This window comes from Martes martes, assembly GCF_963455335.1.
Source record: "Martes martes genome assembly, chromosome: 7".
NCBI lineage: Eukaryota > Metazoa > Chordata > Mammalia > Carnivora > Mustelidae > Martes > Martes martes.
Window position 1 is genome coordinate 29532005 of NC_137894.1, and position 24013 is coordinate 29556017.

The 24013-nt window shown below is 37.7% G+C and overlaps 1 protein-coding gene across 7 annotated transcripts in view; it reads left to right on the forward strand.

Moving 5' to 3' along the window:
• HMG20A (high mobility group 20A) overlaps positions 1-24013 on the forward strand; it is a 76794-nt gene that overhangs the window by 26417 nt on the left and 26364 nt on the right. For 3 of the 7 annotated variants that reach the window (XM_080807971.1, XM_080807970.1, XM_080807972.1), the window contains exons 2-3: positions 16753-16823; positions 23382-23474. In XM_080807971.1, coding sequence (XP_080664097.1) covers positions 16813-16823; positions 23382-23474 — 104 coding nt within the window. In that variant the 5' untranslated portion in view covers positions 16753-16812. Of the gene's footprint in view, positions 1-16752; positions 16824-20690; positions 20769-23381; positions 23475-24013 lie in introns of all 7 variants that reach the window. The other 4 variants (XM_080807975.1, XM_080807973.1, XM_080807974.1 and 1 more) reach the window with 2 other exon arrangements.

Consider the following 24013-nt stretch of genomic DNA (forward strand, 5'->3'; position numbering starts at 1 on the left):
AGCATTAGCTGCAAATAAGTAGATAATTATGATGACACCAAATCTGAAATTTACTATCAAGATAGACTTGTTTATTGCTATGATAACAAAACCACTGTAGGATCTCAGTGGCTTTTTTTCTCACTCATGCTACTTTTCCAAAGTGGGTTAACAGGGGGATATGCTATTTTTGGTCAGTTGGGCAAGGAGACTGACATGAACTCCATTGTGATATAACACGGTCACTGTAATGGAGGAGGGGAACATGGAAAATTGCTTTTGGACTCTTGCTACTATGAGTTGACACTCTGAGTTCCATGGTGTAATCTTACTGTGGTTCCTGAAAAGAAAACTAAAAATATTTGTGAAGAGCTATGATGACTATCACAGTTAACTTAGTTACATTACTTATCTTCTCTGTGGATAGTTCACTATAAAATAAGAACTAATGATAGTATCTACCCCATGGTAGTTGAAGATTAAATGGGATAATACATATAAAAGTCTTAGAATAGTGGCTGTTACTTAGTAAACACTCAAGAAGTGCTTGCTACTGTTACTGTTATCATTATTGTTATTGGGCCCTTACTATGTGATAGATACCATACAACCTGCTTTACATGGCTTAATTCTTCAAATAACTTCTGTAGTAGGTACTATTATTATTCTCATTTACAGATGAGAGAACATGCTCAGAGCTATTAACTTGCCCAGCTCCAGTAGCTGAATATAGAAGATGGGATTTGAATCCAAGCAGTCTGATTTCAGAGCCTTCACTTTAACTGTGATGCACTTTCAGATAGCAAATAAATACTAACAGACGAATTCAGAAATACATACTGTGCTTGGGGAACTTTGTTTGTGTATGTATGTATATGTTCATTATTGTGATTTTATATTGAATTTTTAATATATTCCTATTTTCTGCTAGTTTGTAAAACCGTTTTTAATTCATTTAATTGAATGTATTAATTTCATGGTGTTCTGTCATGGTGTGACGAGCAAACTTGAATTCATTTTGTCCTTCATTAGCAGGTGAAGGAACTTGGGCCAGAGGAGGTTAGGGATCCCAGAAGACACAGTTACTTGGTAGCATTAGCCTGAACTCACGGCCGGACTCCCTGACCCCAGAGTGCTTTCTGCCACCTCAGGTTGCCTGCCAGTAGTTCATATGGCACATAATCCTTTCTCAAAAATTTGAGGTGCTTTGTTCCCCCTGCCCCCAAATTGTGAGTGAACTTGCTATAGAATGTTGTCATTGTTCACATTGGCACATCTTGATTTTAAGTTACCAATTTTGTCTTTTAAATACGCAAATGTTACTAAAGACCCAGAACCAAATTAGATATTTGGAGAGACTTTGTAATAAAAATAAATGCCTCCAGAGAAGATGCTTCTGTGGAAAAACACGGTAATGATGAGCTTTTTCCTCTAACTAGATTTGGAGTCTGAAGGGGAAGAGATGACAGTGGAGTTAGAGATGGATTAAGTATATTCTGTTTGAAGTATATCTCAAGATATATTAGCAAGAAGTAAAGTAACTTATTTATAAAAATCTTGTTACTTTTTCTACCAGTGACATAAGAATATACATTGATCAACCTCAGATATATTGTAATTTCAGAAGTAAACCTTTTAGGGAAACACCAAGCCATATTAAACACATGGTCATGGACTATTTTTCCATAATTAAATGGAATTTTGTGTAATAATTGCAGTGTATTGTCATGTAATTTTATCTGGAAAAATAACAGAGTATAAATTGAGTTAACCATACATTTTTAGCCAATAGTAGAATTTCTCATTATATTGCTGTATAGTAGAGAAGGACCAGAAAGTCACAATACTTTTTTTTCTCAGTATCAAAATGTGTCCGTTATCTGCCAGGAAGGTGAACCTAATCTGTGCTATGTGATATTGCACTCATAAGGAAATGTTTAATTTTATAAAAGTACAAGATGCTTTTCCCTGGTCTCCTCTAGTTTCAAACATTCATGTGTTAAAATAAACACTATTCTATAAAATTGAATGCAGAATTTAAATGAATTTTTTAATATAAAACGCCAAGTTCATAAGCTGTGCCCTCGTGCTCTTCCTGCTAGACATGTTTACTCTTCTCTGCCCTGTAGGGCTAATTCTGATTTGAGAGAGAGAGAGAGAATGAATATATCGCTAGAAATTCTCTCTAAGGCTCCTTTCAGCAATAAGCTATTAACTCCTCTAATGGCATATTTTCTGGAGAGGGAAGTGGAAAGAATCAGGTCAAAGAGAATTTTAGCTTTATGTGTAGCCAAACTTTAAAAAAGAAAGTGTATTCATGTATTGTGTGTGAAATTAAAATTGAAGTTTAAAAAGTCTACAATTCTTGACAGCACTTTCCTCTTTCTTTAAAGTAACTAACCTGGGGCGCCTGGGTGGCTCAGTGGGTTAAAGCCTCTGCCTTCGGCTCGGGTCATGATCCCAGGGTTCTGGGATGGAACGCAACATTGGGCTCTCTGCTTAGCAGGGAGCCTACTTCCTCCTCTGTCTCTCTCTCTCTGCCTGCCTCTCTGCCTACTTGTCATCTCTATCTGTCAAATAAATAAATAAAATCTTTGAAGTAACTAACCCTATGACTGAATATCGGAGAGTTAAAACAAAAAGTAGAAAGTAATTACTCATAATTCCACCTAACGTAATTACTTGGAGCATTTTGGTGTGTTTCCTTCCAATAATTTTTCTTTTGTATCTGGTCTTTTAATATAAGTATAGACTGTACAGTATACTTATAAATATTTCACTGAAAACTTTGTAACATGATTAGCAAAAAGAGCTTTCACATTCTTTTATTGTTTGTGGAGCATGTAAAGAAATACTTATTTGACCTTCACCACATCTTTTTTGAGTTAATAAAGAAGGTTTTAGCCCCATTTTCCATATGAAGTTATTGAAAACAGTTAATCATATAATGCGTCTGCTTGGTGGTCTAGTGAATTTCTTTTCTGACAGAAGTAACTTGCACTAACACAAACAAGTAGGTGCATTTAACGCAGAAGGAAAAGCAAAATAAATCATTCTGCACATTCTTACTCCCTGGGACCTAGACCTGCCTTACCTGACAAGAGAGTATTTGAACAGTAATAATTTCCAGAGTTATTGGATATACAGATTTGTCAGATTTTAGTAAATACCAAGTATCTTTGAGGTGGTTTAATTAGTCTGGTTACTCCTCAGATTTAAGATAATGTGGTTTTATTTTATTTTATTTTTTGAAAGATTTTGTTTATATATCTATTTGAGAGAGAGGGAGCACAAGCAGGGTGGAGGGAGGAGGGAAAAGGAGAAGCAGACTCCCCACCAAGCAGGGTACTTGACATGGGGCTCTGTCCTAGGAACCAGAGATCATGACCTGAGCCCAAAGCAGATGCTTAACCAATTGAGCCACCCACGTACCCCGATAATGTGTTGTTTTTTCCCATTATGCTCAGTTAGCTACCATGTAGCTATCCTTAGCTTTTGATGCAGTGTTCAGCAATTCATTAGTTGCAGTATAACACCCAGTGCTCATCACAACACGTGCCCTCCTTAATACCCATCAACAAGCTACCCCACCCCCCACTCCTCTCCTTTCTGAAACCCTCAGTTTGTTTCCCTTTTTTTCCGCCTAAAAACAAAGGAAATTAGGGATGCCTAAGAGGCTCAGTTGGTTAAGTGTCTGCCCTTGGCTCAGGTCATGATCCCAGGGTTCTGGGTTCAAGCCTCATGGCTAGATCCCTGCTCAGCGGGGAGCCTGCTTCTCCTTCTCCCTTTGCCTGCCACTCCCCCTGCATGTCCTCTTTCTCTGAAAAATCAATAAATAAAATCTTAAAAAAAAAAAAAAGGAAATGAAACAGGTAGCTTATAATAAACCAGGAAGATAACATCCAACCACTTGGTTGGAATTGCTTGGGTGGGTGAGCGCCTAGAGGTTCTGTGTATGAAGGGCGAAGCCTTATCATATTGGGTAGAGTATTTAAAGGAACAGTGTTCCTAGGAAACTGTACTTCTGGAGCATTAAATATGTCAAAGCTGAATTCAGGGACCATTTTGTTTACTTTCTAAAGTCCTGAGCGTTGTAAAGATTTAAGATTTAAAATAAAAAATACAGAACTATAATTCCATTTAAATCTTCTCCTTTTCAGTTGAAACTGTTCTGTTAAGCACATTACAATTATGTCTTATTTGTTTTGTGATGAAAACTGAATTTCATTTTACTGTTCAAAGTGGTGAAGACTATTATTGTTTGGGCTCCCTGCAACAAAAGTGTTTTGGGTTTTTGTTTTGTTTTCTTTTTTGTCTTCAACTTTTGAATGAAGAAAAATTCCCTACTACCCAAAGCAGAGATGTTTTTCTTTTAGGAATTCCCCCTAGGAAGAGACTTTAATTTGTGAGTTGATTAAAATGAGGAACACTTTGATGGAGTCTCTCTCCCTTTTTTTTACACTCTAGTTTTTATAAATGATCTCCAATTTTCCTTCTCAAAGCATGTCATCTTTTAGTATTCATCGGCTTTGAAAGGGTAAAAGGTTTGGGAGTTGTTGCCTGTAATAGAAAGGAACATTCTTTCCATGTCTTCTTTGCAGTCTTGTTTCACAGCTGCAGGTTTGAGCTGAAGAGAACAGCGTAAAATATAAGAAAATAGAGGAGCACTGTTCCTTGAACCAATAAGGACCCTTCCCCTACAACTGTTAACTAGTAAGTTTTTGTTCACGTCAAAATACTAGGGACCTTTGTTTCTTCTGCTCTCTCATCTATTGCTTTCCTCAGATTCTAGGCTTGAACCATTTTGTTTTAGAGCAAGAAAGGAATCCTATCTACCTCCCTGATATGAAATTGTATTCCAAACATGTGAGTACCCTGTGCTAAGTGTTTCCTTCCCAGGCACTTACTCAGCTGGTATTTTCTGCTGCCTTCAGATCTCCACTGCATCTGTGAATTTATTATGATAATGAGCGTTAGCTGGTCACTCCATCTGTTCAATTCATCTCTCTCCTCCCTGTTTTTCTCGTAGATTTAAATAAATATCTTTACACACATCAGCTACAGCCTTCACATTTTTTTACTGTTTGTCCGTCTGTCCTGCCAGTACGTCATGAACTGTAAAAGGAAAAGAATTTCTTGTCAACCTTATTTAGTTCTGTCTTCAATGCATATCATAGTTACATATAATAAACTGTGAAAAGCCTTATTTTTCAGCTTTAAAACTGATTTCAGACTCGTTTAAAACTCACTTCCCCTGTTGATAAACATAAAATTCCTCTATTCTAATATACCTTCCATGAGACTCACCAAGAAGTAAGTGCAAAAATATACATATGTGTCTTCACCAAATAAGAACATTAACTTTCTGCATTTTGTATACTTAATTGCATTGGTTTTCCAAATGTAAGATTAGATTATAACATTGCATATTGTTGAAAACACTTTTTTGTATATCATAATGGCCTCCTACAGGGAGTATGCCCGTTAGGGTGTTCCTCTTCCCCATCTTCCTTGTACTTCTCCACCCCCACCTCATACACACCCACCTTTTTACTGTTTCATAGTACCCAAGTGTCCCAGGAAATTGTTTGGCAAAGTACTCTACCCAAAGAAGGTAATGCCAAGTCTTATTGGATTCCTTGAACTCTTAGTTCTGGTATGGGGCCAGAAGTTGTCTTACTCGGGCGGTTATCCTTGTTTACTAATAATAAAAGCAGCGCTTAGGTAGTCTGTGTAGGAAGGGCCACTTGGGACCCACCGTCCACCATGAAAAAGCCAGATCGGTGGACTGTGAACTCAGAAGACAATGCCCTGCTTCTAAAGGACAGATTTTTGCTTTGTAAGAAGTGAGCATTTTCCCTGTGTTATTTCTGTGCTTTACGCCCAATATGAAACACTTGCTAGATGTTTGGGGTTTTCTTTTTTCTCCCAACACATTTTGTGTCCTATGATAACAATGTGCTATCAAGGTTCCAGTGTTGGGGGGAAATTCACGTACAGTAATCAAGCTGTCTAAAAGGAAATCTGAACAGTGTTCGGTTTCTTTTGATGATCTAATACTTCTATGTTTTTAAAAGAAAATATCTGACTAAAAGTTTACAAAACTTTTACTTCAAAAAATCACTGACAGAGATGAAAGATTTATATTTGTTTCTAATTCTTGCCTCTTCTTCCCACTTCTTGTTGTTTTGAGAACAGTATCTCTAGACCAAGGACCATAACATACTGTAAAATCCCATAAAGCAAATCTCTGTGCCGCTTGACGCCAAGCACAGTCTTGGTCACACAGTAAAGGTGCTCAACAAATATTTGTTGGTAAAATGTAAACTCTGCAAGCATTTGCATTAAAGGAGGCTGGATTATTTCCTTTGTGGCCCCAAAAAACACTGTATAATATTTAGCTTCACAAAAATTGCAAGTAGCATATTGTTAGTATAGCCCACCCTTTACCACTAAACAGGTTATGATTCTACAGTTGAAATAAGTCCTAACTTTTTTTTTAGTTACTTTCAACTGTGAGATTGGTTCTACCTTCAAATCAAGAATCTAACCACTTCTCACCACCTCCACTACTGCCACTGTGATCCAAGCCACCTTCATCTTTCAGGTGGATTATTGTATTAGATTTCCAGATGAACTCCTTATTCTACCTTGACTTTCTCCATTCTTCATTCCGTTCTGGAAACAGCAGGCAGAGTGGTCCTAGAAATTTTAGATACCATGTCTTACTCAGAACCTCTAGTGGCTTCTCATCTCAGAGCAAGAAGCCAAAGTCCCTACTATGACGGACAGAGCCCTGTGCTGTCTGGTCCCTAGTCAGCTCTCAGATCTCATCTACTGTTTTTGCCCCTATTTTAGTCCAGCCACATTTGCCTCCTTTCATCACATTCAGTATCCTCCTTTGCACTGGTGGTTTGCCCTGCCCTGACCGTTCTAGCCTCACATACATGCATCGTCTCTCTCCTTCCCCTCCTGTAGGCCTCAGTGAAGTCTTCCCTGGCCTCTATCTAGAATTCCAAACACCCCCTTCCCTTGAACTCTTCCTGGCCTCTTCACTGGCTCTATTTTTTTCTTAGTGCTTATCACTATGTGACATTATTCGTTTTACTTTTTTTTAATCTTGTTTTCTGTCTGTGTGTCCCAGTGTACTGTGAGCTGTGTGAGGACAGGGATTTTTGGCCTGTTTTGATCACTGCTTCTATCCCAGTACACAGAAAGTGCCTAGAATGTTAGGTACTCAATAAATGTTCTGTCAATGAATCCATTTCTTTATTGTTTAATTCCTACACATGGGATGTTTAGGTGGCTCTGTCGGTTAAGTGTTTGCCTTGGGCTCAGGTCACAATCCTAGGATGCTAGGATCAAGTCCTGCATTGGGCTCCCTGCTGAGCAAGAAGCCAGCCTCTCCCTCTGCCTGCTGCTCCCCTGCTTGTGCCCCTGCCCCCACCCCAATAAATAAATAAAAGCTTTAAAAAAATAATAAAAATATTTCCTACACTACCCTACCAACATTTTTTTTATACCAACATTTTTTTAAAAAGACTTTATTTATTTGTCAGAGAGAGAGAGAGGACGCAAGCAGGCAGAGTGGCAGGCAGAGGCAGAGGGAGAAGCAGGCTCCCTGCCGAGCAAGGAGCCCGATGTGAGACTTGATTCCAGACTACGGGGATCGTGACCCGAGCCGAAGGCAGCTGCTTAACCAACTGAGCCACCCAGGCGTCCCTACCCTACCAACATTTTTAAAAATTAATAATAGGAGTGACTGAGTGGCTCAGTTGATTAAGCATCCAACTCTTAAATTTCAGTGCAGGTCAATCAGGGTGATGAGATCCAGCTCCACACTCAGTGGGGAGTCTGCTGGAGATTCTCCCTCTGCCTTTGCCCCTGCCACTGCTCACACTCTCTCTAAAAAAAGTAAATCTTAAAAACGTATATGTATAAATTAATAATATTTGTACTTACAGGAGCATAGGCTCTAGATTTTAGGAATAGAGAGCCCCCACCAAACCCCTAGCCAGACACACACCTCCTTATGCCCTTCTCTTAAAGTAACCCTAAGCCTTATATGTATATTTCGGTTCTCTCCCCCATACTAACTACCCCATCTTAAAAAAAAAAAAAAGGTGTTTAATTATCTTTTTCCTTCTCACCTCCCATATCAAAACCTGCAGTGAAAGAGTTCTTAACTGAATTTCATTTAACTGAACCCCAGTTAACTGCCTGATGGGATTAGCCAGTGTTCTTATTCCCTCTGTAAAACATATCGATTAATGCTTACAGCCTACTGACTGCTCTTAGCCTAATGTTCACAGCTGGTAGACTATTCTCTAGTAAGCCTTTGTGCTTTCACCTACTCTGGTTAAATTGCACGCATATCAAAATCAGTTGTATTTATTCTTAAGCATGATTATAGCAAGACTATCTTACTATAAATTGCATATTATAACATTAAATATATAATATTTATGATAATTTTTAATTAATAAACTTTATGTTTTATAGACGTTTTAGGTTCACAACAAAATCAAGCAGAAAGTACAAAGAATTCGCACATATTCCCTGTCCTCACACATGCCCAACTCTCCTCCACCATCAGCATCTCCAGCCAACACCATATATTTGTTACATCAGTGAGCTTAACTGACATAATCATCACCCAAAACGCTAGTTTACATTAGGGTTCACTCTTGGTGTTGCACCTTCTGTGGGATTTGACAAATGAATGATTATGTATCCACAATTGTGGTATTGTGCTGAATAGTTTCACCACCCTAAAAATCCTTTGTGTTCTGTCTGTTCACCCCTGCTTCCCCTCTAACCCTGGCAGTCATCGTCTTTTTACTGTTCCGTATTTTGCCTAATCTGGATGTCATATGGATGGAATCATATCGTACGTAACCTTTTCCGATTGACTTCTTTCACTTAGTAGTATTCATTTACGTTTATTCCGTGTCTTCTCATGGCTTGATAACTCACTTATTTTTAGCAATGAATAATATTCCATTATCAGTGTGTATTACAGTTTGTTTATCCACTCAGCAACTGAAAGACATGGTTGCATCCAAATTTTGATGTTACGAATAAAGCTGTCATAAACATTCATGTGCAGGTTTTTAGTGGATATAAGTTTTCACTTCCTTTGGGTAAATACCGAGGAACTCAGTTGTTGATAAGAATGTACTTTTGTAAGAAACTGCCAAACTGTCTTCATAGTGGCTGTACCGTTTTTACATTCATTCCCACCAGCAGTGGATAGAGTTCTTGTCCTAAATCCACATCGGCATTTGGTGTCATCAATGTTACGGATTTTAACCATTCTAATAGCTATGTATTGGTAGCTCGTTGTTTCACTTTTCAATTCCTTAATGATGTGATATTGAACATCTTTTCATATAGATACTTGCCATCTGTATATCCAGTTGATTGGTGGAACTGTTGAGTTCATCTACGTCCTTACTGATTTTCTGTCTTCTCGATATGTCTATTTCTCTTAGAGGGGTGTTAAAGTCTCCAACTATAATGGTGGATTCATCTATTTCTCCTTGCATTTCTATCAGTTTTTGCCTCACACATTTTGACCCTCTGTAGTTAGACATATAAACTTTAAAAATTATTACGTCTTGCTTGAGTATTGTCCCTTGGCATTGTCCCTCTTTATTCCTGATGACTTTCTTTGCTCTGAAGTCTACTCTGTCTGAAATTAATATAGCTACTCTTGCTTTCTTTTGATTGGTGTTATATCATTTCCCATTCCTTCATTTTTAATGTATGTGTGTCTATATATTTAAAGTGGGTTCCTTGTAGACATCATATAGTTGAAACTTGTGTTTCATTCACTCTGACCATCTCTTTCAGTTGGTGTATTTAGAACATTGACATGTAAGGCAATTATTAATATAGTTGGATTAATATCTGTCATCTTCATTACTGGTTTCTATTTGTTGCCATTGTTCTTTGTTCCTTTTTTTCTTTTTTTCCTTTTTTATCTTCCACACGTTTTCTGCCTTTGGTGGTTTTAATTGAGCATTTTTTATTCCATTTTCTCTCCTTTCTTACCATATCAATTCTATTTCTATTTTTTACTTTTTTTTTTAAGTGGTTGCCCTAGAGTTTGCAATATTTTAAAACTACTCCAAGTCCACTTTCAAATAACACTGTTCCATTCATGGGTAGTTCAAGTACCATATAATAGCAAAATACTCCTAATTCTTTTTTCTCATCCCTTGTATCATTACTGTCATTTATTTTACATAAATGTGTGTGTGTAAGCATATATAATCAAATACACTGTTGCTATTATTACTTTAAAGAAGCTGTTATCTGTTAGATTAATTAAGAATAAGAAAAATAAACCTTTTTATTTTGCCCTCACTTACTCATTTTCCAGTGGTCTTCCTTTCCTTATGTGGGTCCAAGTTTCTGACCAGTGTCATTTTTTTCTTCTTTCTGAAGAACATTTTTACTTTTCTTTCTTTTTTTTTTTTTTTTTTTTTTTTTTTTTTTTTTTAAGTTTTTTTTTTTTTTTTTTTTTTTTTTTTTTTTTAAGATTTTATTTATTTATTTGACAGAGAGAGATCAGAAGTAGGCAGAGAGGCAGAGAGAGAGAGAGAGGAGGAAGCAGGCTCCCTGCTGAGCAGAGAGCCCGATGCGGGACTCGATCCCAGGATCCTGAGATCATGACCTGAGCCGAAGGCAGAGGCTTAACCCACTGAGCCACCCAGGCGCCCTCTTTCTTTTTTTACTTTTTTTTTTTTTTTTTTTTTTTTTTTTTTTTTTACTTTCAAGTACTACTTTCAAGGCAGGTCTACTGGAAACAAATCCTTCTATTTTTCATTGTCTGTGAAAATTTTTGTTTCTCCCTCACTTTTGTAGATAATATCACAGGATTCAGAAATTTAGGCTGTTGATTTTTTTTCCCTCAACGCTTCGTATATTTTTATTTGACAGACAGAGATCACAAGTATGCAGAGAGTCAGGCAAAGAGAGAGAGGAGGAAGCAGACTCCCTGCTGAGCAGAGACCCCCAATGCGATGCGGGGCTCAATCCCAGGACCCTAGGATCATGACCTGAGCCGAAGGCTGAGGCTTTAACCCACTGAGCCACCCAGGCGCCCCCGCTTCATATATTTCATTCCCCCCTCTTGATTACATACTTTCTAAGGAGAGATTGGATATAATTCTTATCTTTGCTTCTGTAGGTTAGGTATTTTTAGGGAGCTGGCTTCTTTCTTAACCCCCTCCCCTCTCAGGATATGTGAGTGGATCAATTTTATTTTAAACCCAGTGTTTATTTTAACATACAGTGCTGTATTAGTTTCACGTCTACAATGTAGTGACCCAACCTTCCATACATTACTCAGTGCTCATCAAGACAAGTGCACTCCTAATGCTCTTCAACTATTTCATCCATTCCCCCAGCCATCTCCCCTCTGGTAACCATCAGTTTGTTCTCTATAAGAGTTAAGAGTCAGTCTCTTGGTTTACCTCTCACTCTCTCTCTCTTTCTTTTCCCTTGCTTGTTTGCTTTGCTTCTTAAATTCCGCATGAATGAAGTCATGTATTTGTCTTTCTCTGGCTGGCTTATTTTGCTTAGCATTATACTATCTAGGTCCATCCAGGTCATTGCAAATAGCAAGATTTCATTTTTTTATACCTGAATAATACTCCATTGTGTATATATATATATATATATATATATATATCTCATCTTCTTTATCCATTCACCTATTGATGGGCACTAGGCTACTTTCATAGTCTGGCTATTGTCAGTAATGCTGCAGTAAACATAGGGGGGCATATATCCCTTCAAATGCTGTTCTCACATTCTTTGGGTTAATAGTACTCAGTAGTGTGGTTACTGAGTCACAGGGTAGTTCTATTTTGAACGTTTAGAGGAAACTCCATATTGTTTCCCACAGTAGCTACACCAGTTTGCATTCCCACCAACAGTGCACAAGTGTTGCTTTTTTTCCACATCCTCACCAACACTTATTTCTTGAGTTTTGTATTTTAGCCATTCTGGTAGATGTCAGGTGATATCTCACTGTGGTTTTGATTTACATTTCACTGATGGTGATGTTGAGCAAGTTTTTATATATCTGTTGGCCATCTGGATGTCTTTGGAGAAATGTCTGTTCATGTCTTCTGCTCCTTTTTAATTAGATTATTTGGAGTTTTGATGTTGAGTTGTATTAGATCTTTATATATTTTGGATACTAACCCTTTGTCGGATATGTCAGATATGTCAGAAGAAGATATATGCAAATATCTTCTTCCATTTTCTTTTAGTTTTGTTGATTATTTTCTTCACTGTGCAGAAGTTTTTTATTTTGATGTAGTCCCAGTAGTTTATTTTTGCTTTTGTTTCCCTTACCTCAGGAGACCTATCTAGAAAGGATGTTGCTATGACCATTGTCAAAGAAATTACTGCCTGTTTTTTAGAATTTTCATGTTTTCAGGTCACATATTTAGGTGCTTAATCTATTTTGAGTTTATTTTTATGTATGGTATAAGAAAGTGGTCTAGTTTCATTCCTTTGCATACAGTTGTCCAGTTTTCCCAAGACCATTTGTTGAAGAGACTGTCTTTTTGCCATTGCATAGTCTTGCCTCTTTGTAGAAGATTAATTGATGATATAATTGTGGGTTTATTTCTGGCCTTTCTGTTCTGTGTCTGTTTTTGTGCCAGTACCATACTGTTTTGATTACAGTAGCTTTGTAATATAACTTGAAGTCTGGAATTGTGAAACCTCCAGATTTGTTTTTGTTTTTCAAGACTGCTTTGGCTATTTGGGGTCTTTGCGTGATGCCATACAAATTTTAGCATTGTTTGTTCTAGTTCTGTCAAGAATGCTGGTGGTATTTTGATAGGGATTGCATTATATGTCTAGATTGCTTTGGGTAGTATAGGCCTTTTAACAATATTTGTTAAATCCATGAGCATAGAATGTCTTTCCATTTCTTTGTATCAACTTCGGTTTCTTTCATCACTGTTTTATACTTTTCAGAGTACAGGGCTTTCACCTCTTTGTTTAAGTTTATTCTTATGTATCTTATTATTGGGTACAATTGTAAATGGGATTGTTTTTCTTGATTTCTCTTCTGCTACTTCCTTATTAGTATATAGAAATGCAACAGAGTTTCATATATTGATTTTGTATCCTGTGGCTTCATTGAATTCATTTGTCAGTTCTAGTATTTTTTTTTTTTTTGGTGGAGTCTTTAGCATTTTCTATTTATAGTATCATATCATCTGCAAATTGTAGAAGTTTTACTTCTTCCTCACCAATTTGGATGCCTTTTATTTCTTTCTCTTGTCTGATTGCTGTGGCCAGGACTTCTACCACTATGTTGAACAAAAGTGGTGTAAGTTGACATCCTTTTCTTGTTCCTGACCTTAGGAGAAAAGCTGTTTTTTTCCCATTGAGTAAGATGTTAGGTGTGGATTTTTCATATAAGGCCCTTATTATATTGAGGTATATTCCCTGTAAACCTATTATATTGAGAGTGTATATCATAAATGGGTATTGTACTTTATCAAAGCTTTTTCTGCATCTGTTGAAATGATAATGTTTTTTATCCTTACTCTTATTTTTCTTTAAGATTTTATTTTTAAGTATTCTCTGCATCCAATGTGGGGCTCAAACTCACAGCCCCAAGAGCAAGAGTCGCATGTTGTACAACTGAACCAGGCCAGGCGCCCCTATCCTTTCTCTTATTGATGCAATGTGTCACATTGATTGATTTGTGAATATTGAACCACTCTCGCATCCTGGGAATAAATCCCACTCGATTGTGGTGAATGATTTTTTAAATATATTGTTGGATTCAGTTTGCTAGTATTTTGTTCAAGATTTCTACATCTGTGTTCATCAGAGATACTGGCTTTAGTTTTCATTTTTTGTGGTGTCTTTACCTGATTTTGGTGTCAGGGTAATGCTCACCTCACAAAATGAATTTAGAAGTTTTCCTTCCTCTTCTATTTTTTGGAAAACTTTGAGAAGAGTAGGTATTAACTTTTCTTTAAATGTTTGATAGAATTCATCTGTGAAGCTGTCTGGTCCTGGACTTTTTGTTTTTTTGGGAGATTTTTTATTAACTGATTCAGTTTCATTCCTGGTAATCAGTCTGTTTAAATTTTCTATTTCTTCCTGCTTCAGTTTTGATAGGTTATGTTTTTAGGAATTTATCCATTTCTTTTAAGTTTGTGTAATTTATTGGCATATAATTTTCATAAATCTCTTACAACCATTTGTATTTCTGTATTATTGGTTATTATTTCTCCTCTTTCATTTGTGATTTTCTTTATTTGAGTTCTCTCTTTTTCTGAGGCTAGCAGAGGTTTATCAGTTCTTTTTATCTTTTCAAAAAGAACCAGCTTCTGGTTTCAATGATATCTTTTTTTCATTCATTCTTTCTTTCTTTTTTTTTTTTTTTTTTTTTGGTTTCTATATCATTTATTTCTGCTCTAATCTTTATTATTTCCTTCCTTCTGGTTTTGGGGTTTTGTTTGTTCTTTCTCTAGACCCTTTAGGTATAAGGTCAGGTTGTTTATGTGAGATTTTTCTTTTATCTTGGGGTAGGCCTGTATTGCTATAAACTTCCTTCTTAGACCTGCTTTTCCTACATTCCAAAGATTTTGGAGCATTCTGTTTTCATTTTCATTTCTCTCCATGTAATTTTTTATTTCTTCTTTGATTTCTTAGTTGACCCAGTCATTATTTAGTAGCATGTTCCTTTGCTTCCATTTGTGCTCTTCCTAGATTTTTTCTTATGGTTGATTTCTAGTTTTGTAGCATTATGGTCAGAAAAATTACATAGTATGACTTAGATATTTTTGAATTTGTTAAGATTTGTTTTGTGACCTAATATATGATCTGTTCTGGAGATTGTTCCACGTGTATTTCAAAAGAATTATATTCTGCTCTTTTCACATGGAATGTTCTGATTATATGTGTTATATCCATCTGGTCTAGTGTGCTATTCAAAGCCACTATTTCCTTGTTGATTTTTTCTTCAGATGATCTGTCCATTGATGTAATGGGGTGTTAATGTCTGTACTCTTATTATATTACTATCGATTGGTTCCTTTATGTTTGTTTTAACTGTTTTATGTATTTGGGTACTCCCATGTTGGGTGCATAAATATAATTGTTATAACTTCTTGTTGGACTGTCCCTTTAATAATTATATATATGTCCTTCTTTGTCTCTTATTAAAGTCTTTGTTTTAAAGTCTGTTTTGTCCCTTATCAGTATTGCTACCCCAGCTTTCTTTCAACATCCATTTGCATGATACATGTTCCTCTGTCCCCTCATTTTCAATGTGCATGTGTCTTTAGGTCTGAATTGAGACCCTTGTAGGCAGTGTACAGATGGGTCTTGATTTTTATCCATTCTGTCATCTTGTGTTTTTTGATTGGAGAATTTAGTCCATTTATACTCAAAGTGATTATTGATAGATAGGTATTTGTTGCCATTTTGGTAGCTGTTTTGTGATTGTTTTTATAGTTCTTGTCTGATCCTTTCTTCTCTTCCTCTCTTTCACAGTTTGCTAGCTTTCTTTAGTGATATACTTGGGTTCCTTTCTCTTTCTTCTTTGTATATCAGTGTTTGGTTTTTGATTTGTCATTACCATTAAGTTTTTATATAACATCTTCTGCATATAGCAGTATATATTAAGTTGATGGTTGCTTAAGTTTGAACCCAGTCTTTTCTCTATTCCCTCCTGCATGTTATAGTTATATGCTATCATATTTTACATTCTTTTGTTTTATGAATCTTTTGAGTGATCTTTACCGATATACTTATTTTTACTACTTTTGTATTTCCTACCTTTCTTACTCTTACTTATGGCCTTTCCTTTCTACTCAAAGATTCCCCTTTAACATTTCTTGTGGGACTCTTTTAGTGGTCATAAACTCTTAGCTTTTGTTTGTCTGAGAAAGTCTTTATCTCTCCTTCTGTTCTGCATGATAGCCTTGCTGGATAATGTATTCTTCGCTGCACATTTTTTCTTTTGATACTTTGAATGTATCATGCCACTTTCTTTTGGCCTAAAAACTTCTGAAAAATCCACTTAGAGCCTTATGGGGTTTCCTTTGTATATAACTCTCTTATTTTCTCTTGTTGCTTTTAAATTTTCTCTTTTCATCATTACTTTTTTACATTTTAATTACTATATGCCTTGGTGTAGGCCTTCTTGGTTTGATTTTGTTGGGGGAATCTCTCTGCCTCCAGGATCTAGGTATCTGTATACTTCCCCAGATTAGGAAAGTTTTCAGCTATTATTTCTTCAAATAAATTTTCTGTCCCCTTATCTCTCTCCTCTTCTCCTGGGATCTCTATAATGCAAATGTTGTTACACTTGGTGGAGTCACTGAGTTCCCTAAGTCCGTTCTCATTTTGCATATTTTTTTTCTCTCACGTGTTCAACTTGATTAGTTTCCATTAGTCTGTCTTCTAGATCATTAATTCATTCCTCTACTTTTTCTAGCCTGCAATTTATTCTATCTGGTATATTTTTAATTTCATTTATTATGCTCTTCATCTCTGATTCTTTTTTATCTCTTTGTCAACGGTCTCCCTGATGTTCTCCACTCTTTTCTCAAGTATAGTGAGTATCTTTATGATCATTACTTTAAATTCCCTGTCAGGCATATTACTTGTATCCATTTAGCTTAGGTTTCTTGCTGTGGTTGTGTCCTTTTCTTTCAGTTGGGACATATTCCTCTCTCTCATTTTGTCTAATGCTCTGTGTCTGTTTCTGTGTGTTAGGAAAGTCAGCTGTGTCTCCTGCTCTTGAAAATAATGGACTTATGAAGAAGAGGTCCTGTAATGCTGTGCAGGTCAGTGTCCTTTGTTTACCAGGACCTGGTGCTTCAAGGGGTGTTTTTCTGTGTGTGTTGCATATGTCGCACTATTGTGTCCAGGCCACTTTTTCCTTCAGTCCAATTGTCTACAGAGACTCTCTTTGCTTGTTTTTGCACAGTATTTGGTCCACAGTCAGGGTGTGCAATTTTAACAAGGTTCACCTAGGACACGCAAGGCCCTCTACCACTGCCAGAACTGAGGCTCTGCAAAACACATGGATTGGGAGGTGGGTTGGGGGATGCAGTGTTGGCACAGTCTTCTCAGGGAGGTAGACTTGGCAGTACTGGGATTGAGGCAGACTTGACTGGAAAGGATGGATCCACCAAAGCACATGGAGTTGGGGTTTGGTGTAAACAACTTAGGTAGTAAATAGTGAGTGCGCCTGCTGTGCTGGTTCCTGCAGGTGGCTGTGTATCTCCTGCCAGCTCCTTTGTTCCTGGAGAAGTCCCTCAGTGATCCCTGCCCCTCTAGGACACACTCAGGAATGAGTAAATTATTCTCCCTCTCATGTGCCCCAAGCATTCTTTAAACTGCTGTTTCTGTGCTGTATTTCAGCTGGCTGTTTGTTTTGCTGTCTCTTCAAGGGCAGGGACTCAGCTTCCTATAACCCTCTAGGCTCTCCCAGACCTGAACCCATTGATTTTTTAAATTCCATGCTTTAAGTCCCATTGGTTTTAAGAACTCAGGAAATTTGGCCTTTCTCACTTTCAAAGCCAAATGATATAGGGATTCATCTTCCTCGTGCAGGCTTCCCAGTGTCACGGTTTGTTTCTTTCTCTCTCCTAGCCTGAAGCTCACTTCTCCCTACCACCCTCCCCAGCAGACAAGCACCAGTAGTTTGGCCCCCACCAGATCTCCACCCTTCCTACCCTCTTCAGTATGGCCTATTCTCTATCTTTAATTGTGGAGGTTTGTTCTCCCAGTCTTCAGGTGTTTTTCTGGGTTATTTACACTGATGTGAGTATTGTCTAGTTGTATTCATGGGACAGGGTGAGCCTAGGGTCAGTTCACCCTCTTTGCAGCCTTCTCTCTATTCTGGCTTCTTTCAAGATTTTTTTCTTTATCTTTGATTTCCTGAAGTTTGAGTATGATTTTTTTTTTTTTTACTATAGCTTTTTTGTTTGATTTTTTACATTATTCCTGTTTGATGTTCTCTGAGTCTCTTGGACCTGTGGACTGTTGTGTGATATTAATTTGGAGGGATTCTGTTACTGTTCCTTCAAATACTGCTTTTGTTCTTTTCTCTCCTCTACTGCTATTCCCGTTATATGTATGTACAGCTTTTGTAGACACTCCAGGTTTTGAATAATCTGTCCTTTTTTTTAATTCATCTGTTTTCTCTTTGCTTTTCTGTTTTAGAAATTTCTCTTGTCATATTATCAAGTTCAGAGAATCTATCCTCAGCTATGTCCAGTCTACTAATAAACCCATTAAAAATATTCATTTATGTTACAGTGTTTTTTTTCTTTTATTTTTTTAATTTTTTTTTAAAGATTTTATTTATTTGACAGACAGAGATCACAAGTAGGCAGAGAGGCAGGCAGAGAGAGAGGAGGAAGCAGGCTCCCTGCTGAGCAGAGAGCCTGATGTGGGGCTTGATCCCAGGACCCTGAGGTCATGACCGAAGGCAGAGGCTTTGACTGAGCCACCCAGGCACCCTGTTACAGTGTTTTTTTATCTCCAACATTTCTTTTTGATTCATTCTTAGAATGTCCATCTCTCTGTTTATATTTTATATTATCTGTCTCTTCCTGCATTGTTTACGTTTTCCATTAAAGCCCTGAACTTACAATTTTAAAATGTTCTGGTCTGAAAACTTCAGTATTCATGCCATAAATTACTTGTTCAGTTTCTTCAAACTGTGTTTTTTTTCTTCCAGTATGCCTTGTAATTTTTTTGTTGAAAAGTTGACATGATATACTGGATAGAAGGAACTGTGGTACATAGGCCTTCGGTAATGTAGTGGTAAGGGTAGAGGGAGAAGCATTCTATAGTCTTATAATTAGGTCTCAGTCTTTTGGTGAGCCTGTGCCCCTGGACTGTAACCTCTAATGCTTCTCAGGTTTTTGTGTTTTTTTTTCCCTCCCTTTAGATGAGACAGGATGGCTGGAGGGAGCTGGAGTTGTATGTTTCCCTTAACCCATGTGGAAAGCTAGAAGGGCTAGAATTGATATTTCCCTAGCATTCCTAAAACATGGTAAGAATATGGAGAATTTGGAACTCTCATATATTGTTAGGAGGAACATAAAATGCGTAGATGCTTTGGAAGACACGTTGGCAGCTCCTCAAAATGTTAAATGTGGAGTTACCATATGACCCAGTGATTCCAATCCTAGGTATATGCCCAGGAGAATTGAAAACACGTCCACAAGAAAACTTGTACACAAATGTTCATAAACAGCATGATTCATACTGACCAAAAAGTAGAACTAACCTAGGTCTGTCAGCTGATAAATGGATAAGCAAAATGTGATGTAGCCATGCAATGGAATGTTACTCATCCATAAAAAGGAGTGAAATGCTGATGCTACAGCATGATGAAGCTGTGTGATAAAGACCTTCATGCCTAACAAAAGAAGCCAGACACAAAAGGCCACATCATGTATGATTCCACTTATATGAGATGTTCAGAACAGGTATAGCCATAAAGACAGAAAGGAGATTAGCAGTTACCCAGGCCTAGGAGAAGGGGAGAATGAGGAGTAACCACTAATGGGTACCAAGTTTCTTTTTTCTTCAGTTATGGTGTTGATTGTGTGGTATAGCCTTATAAATATATAAAAGCACTGAATTGTATGCTTTAAGGGATGGATTTTATGGTATGTGATTTATATGTTTAAAAAAGCAACTTTCGATGGCCTTTGATGTGAGTCAGGGATAGGGAGTGTGAAGAGAGGAGGTTGAGTGGGAGGGTTTGAGTGACTTGGGTTTAAATTGGTTGGAAAAGTTTGTCAGAGCTGTTATGGCAGTTGGGGAAGATCCTAAGAAAATGTAGAATGATTGCTGAGAACATTGAGGGCCTACTTGTGGTTAGATAAATTTATAGGCGCATCCTCTGTGATTTTTCTCCAACACCATCTTGAGCTAAAGCTCAGAATTGATCTGTATCTGAGGTATAAAAGGAGTGGTAAGGCAAAGAATTTGAGAGTGTTGACAAAAGAATATTTGAAATGTGGCCATGGAATCTAAGCTGGACAGAGAAGGGAAAATCAAGGGCCAGTGAATAGAGGTTTGTGTAGTTAGAGGTCCATTGTAGAAGTAACTGAGAGAGCTGAAATGATAGGGAATCGTGGTCAGAAAGACTTGAATTTGAGGCTGGTTGGACAGACGACATGATTTTTTAAAGAACTGGGAGTTTTACATAAGGCTTTTAGTGTGGAAAATGAGGGCAGAATCTCTCCTCTCAACTCTAAGGTATGTGATGAGGAAGGAATATGGTGCCTCTCCATGAAAGAACTTAATGAAGTGAGATTAACATACAAAAGTAAGGAAAGGGCACTTGAAAATAGCCAACCCCAGAAAACCTAAGTACAAATGAGGCTTCCAGCACTGTCCAACACATTTGGAATAATGTAGTCTCATTGTTGAGATCATCCCTCTTGTTGGGAAGGGTTACTAGGAAAATCTTAGTTGAGGAACATTTCTTAAACTCCACCTCTGTTGACCAAGCAGTGTTCTGAATATGATTTGGCGCCCTATATTTACTACAGGGAGAAAATGTGTTGATTGCCCAATAAATATCTAGTGTACTTAATATAATTGTCATTATAATTTTTATTATTGTCATTAAAATATCTTAAATTGGCACCATGTTTTATATATCTTTTTTTTTTTTTTTTCAGTGAGTGGCTAGCGTTCGAGGGTATTTTTGGATTTTCAAAGCTACAGTCTAGACCCTTGTCCAAAGTGTAAGCCCCAAGGTAATACGTTTTTTTGATGCCTCCAGGTAGAAGACTTCACTGGGAGGTCCCTTCTGCAAGGAAACATCTGTGTGTTATGCTTACTTATGTAAACTGCAGTGGAGAACTAGATTTGTATATTGCTTTGACTTTGTGCATATTTCTCTTCTTTCCCCTTCCAGAGCAGCATTCATTACATTTCTTAAGTGCTTCACATAGAATTTCAAAGTTCACTGTGACCTCTGTACTGGGACACTATCAGACACAGATGCTACACTGAGAGGCTTTTTGGCAGTCAGTGGCTTAGTAGCCGTGATTCACTTTGAATCACCCCCTCATGGACCATATGAAAGCAAGATTCTTGCAGGAGCCCAGCCATGTTCTTGGGAATCGTTTTCTTTTCCAACTTATTCACTAGTTTAGAGGCCTTTGGGTTTCACTGGATTTTTTCCTCATTTCCTTCTTTTGTTGATCTTGGCCCCTTAACCCTCCACCCACTTTATTACTCATTTCTTAAGGACCTGACTACTCAGTAACACTAGAGAAAGTATATCTGAAGCCACATGGGTTGCATAAAACCAACTTAAGAAAAAAAAAAGGCAAGAAACTTGTGTTCTCTCAGCTTACTTTGTTTATAGGATCTGTTTATATGTTGCTAAGGTTGTGTTGTCCAGCTGCTTCCCAGTATCTCAACAATGACTGAAGATAACTGGGCAGCACCCTGAGAGGGTCATGTTGGCAGAGTGAATGACAAGACCCTTCATTCAGCCCCTGCCAGATAATATATTGCCTTTGAGGTATGATGGATGCCGGAAGCTTCAGATGCTAAATCTTAAATGTCTTGAAAGGCCATTTACATTTAGGAAAGTTGTTTAGAAAGAAGCCAGCTAACTGAGTCCTTCCTTATAAAATTTGGGAGTAAATATCTGGCTATTTGAATGTTTGCTTGAGGTTTACAATTAGGCTGTATGGCATCTAATTGATAAGTGGGGTTTTTGATAAGATGAAGGGTAAGGTGGCATTAGCAGCCCTTAAAGCCCAGGCTCTAATCTGGTCTGTGCATAATGTGAATTAAAATTAAATTAAAATGAAGTGCACTTACATCAGGATTATTCTAGAAAACATCCCGAATGGAATTTTGCGGTATGTGTTAGAGCCCCTCGTAAGCTCCCCTGTGTTTAAGGAATTGAGCAAGCATCCCTGCACGTGGAAGAAACTGATTGAGTCTGAAGTTCCTCTCTCTGCTTGCCAGGCTCTACCCACCGCAGTGGGTAAGGGACCCGCAAGTGCGTTTTTTTTCGCAGTAAGCTGTGTAGGAACCTTGGTCTGCTAACTAACAAATTTAGAAGGAAAAACAAGAAGATAAGTAAGAATGAGAAGTAAGCTGTCAGTGTTACCATTTTGGAAGAAAATGACTGTACTCAACCTTTAGAATTTGGTGTCGGCGTCATCTGCGTCTTGGTGTTTCCTCCTCCGTGGGCTGAATCCCACCTAGCTCTGCGTGGGCTGCTGTGCCTTCCCCTTCACTGCGGTCTCATTTGGTCTCCTGAGCAGCAGCCCCTGAAATAACTGCTGGGGGAGCTCCTAAATGAATCCTCATAATTTGCTTCTCAGTTCTCCCCGTTTGATTGAGGCACTCTTTTCCTTGAGTGGTTTGCAGTTCCACTTAAGTGGCTGCAGTTTGGGGTCACTATTGAATGTTTTGTTTGACTATCACTTTCATGATGAATGGGAGGTCACTGCCTTTAGCTGTATGGGGTGAAGCCCTCGTGGTGAGCCTTGAAAGGGAAAAATCTCTTTGTAGTGATATGCTAAATGAAATGACTTTCTTTGTCACTCTGTCCTTTTATCCTTTCAGTCTGATAACCTCAGGTTCTTGTGATTTATTTGGTTTCCTTCCATTAAGCTCAGTAGTTTCCTGTACCCAGGTGCATGCTATTTCCGTTGGTCATCATGGGGATGCGGAGCATATTTCTGACCTGGAAGTGTGGTTGCTTTGACTCTGCACCACATCAGTATGCCTTCCAGCCTCCACTTCCTCTGCATTATTTCCTTTTGGAGGGCTCAGTTTGTTACCATTTAATCTAAGGATGATTCATCTGGGACCAAGACCCGGTAATGCTGTAATAACAATACCTTGCTTTATATAATAATACTCAAAGTACTTAGGATCTTAGCCTTTCTCTGTTTATGAAGCTTTTTCAGCTTAATCCTCACAGTAACCCTGTGGGTCAAGTCAGCAATTTCATCTGTGTCTAAGCTGGTAAAACTGTATCTCAAAGACACTGAATAACTTGTTCAGGGATGCACTGCTTCTGAGTTAGTCTGCTTAACAGTTTTTACAGAAAATGCTTTTGAAGATATTCTGCTTGAACACAAAGGAATTTCCAAACTGTGTCCCATTTATTAAAATATAATTCTTTTTAGTCTGGTCCGTCAGTAAGACCGAAGTCAAGAGCTCATTAACCAGAGTTTAAATTGTCATGTCCAAGTCAAGAAAATAAATATTGAGGTCAGTTTCTGTTCTGCTGCTGGTGTGATAAGTTTAGGGAAGGCTGGCTCTTAAATTAATGGAACTTCAACTGGAAGTAATTAAGGCATTATCATTATTTTCTTATCCTCTCTTCCTTTTAGAGAGATGGAAACCTTGATGACTAGCTCCACCCTGCCGCCCCTTTTTGCAGATGAAGATGGCTCCAAGGAGAGTAATGATCTGGCTACAACTGGGTAAGCAGCTGCTTTGGGACCCTGGATCTCTCTGCCTAGGCTTCAAACCAGAGCTTCTGACAATGTGTGAGGTCCTAAAGAAACCATTTTATATCATAAAAATAGAAGGTATGTTTGTTATGCTTTGCAAAGAGAGTGAGAGCCACTGTAAGCTGCTCTGTTATCTACATTCAGCCATCACTTGCAGTGCTCTGGTTCCTGTGAACTGGAACAGCAGTATGTGGACCTAGGAAACATCATCAGTTCCTCCCGGTTAAGAGAATTACGTAGTCACCATTAAGTAAATACCTGCCACGGGGCTCGCTCTGAAAATCAAGTTCATTTTCTGTTTGAATTGCCACAGATGTTGAAATGATTTTCCCCCCAAAGGTCAGATTGTTTTTTTAGATCAGATTTTTTAATATGGCTCTTTTATTCAAGATGCCTGCGAGCTCTGACTTCTGTTCCCTCTTCTTCCCCCCCATCTCCTTTCTTTGGTATTTTTGGACAAATATGTAAAAGAATATAAAAAAGGGCTAATAGTCCCTCTTCCCTTGAAA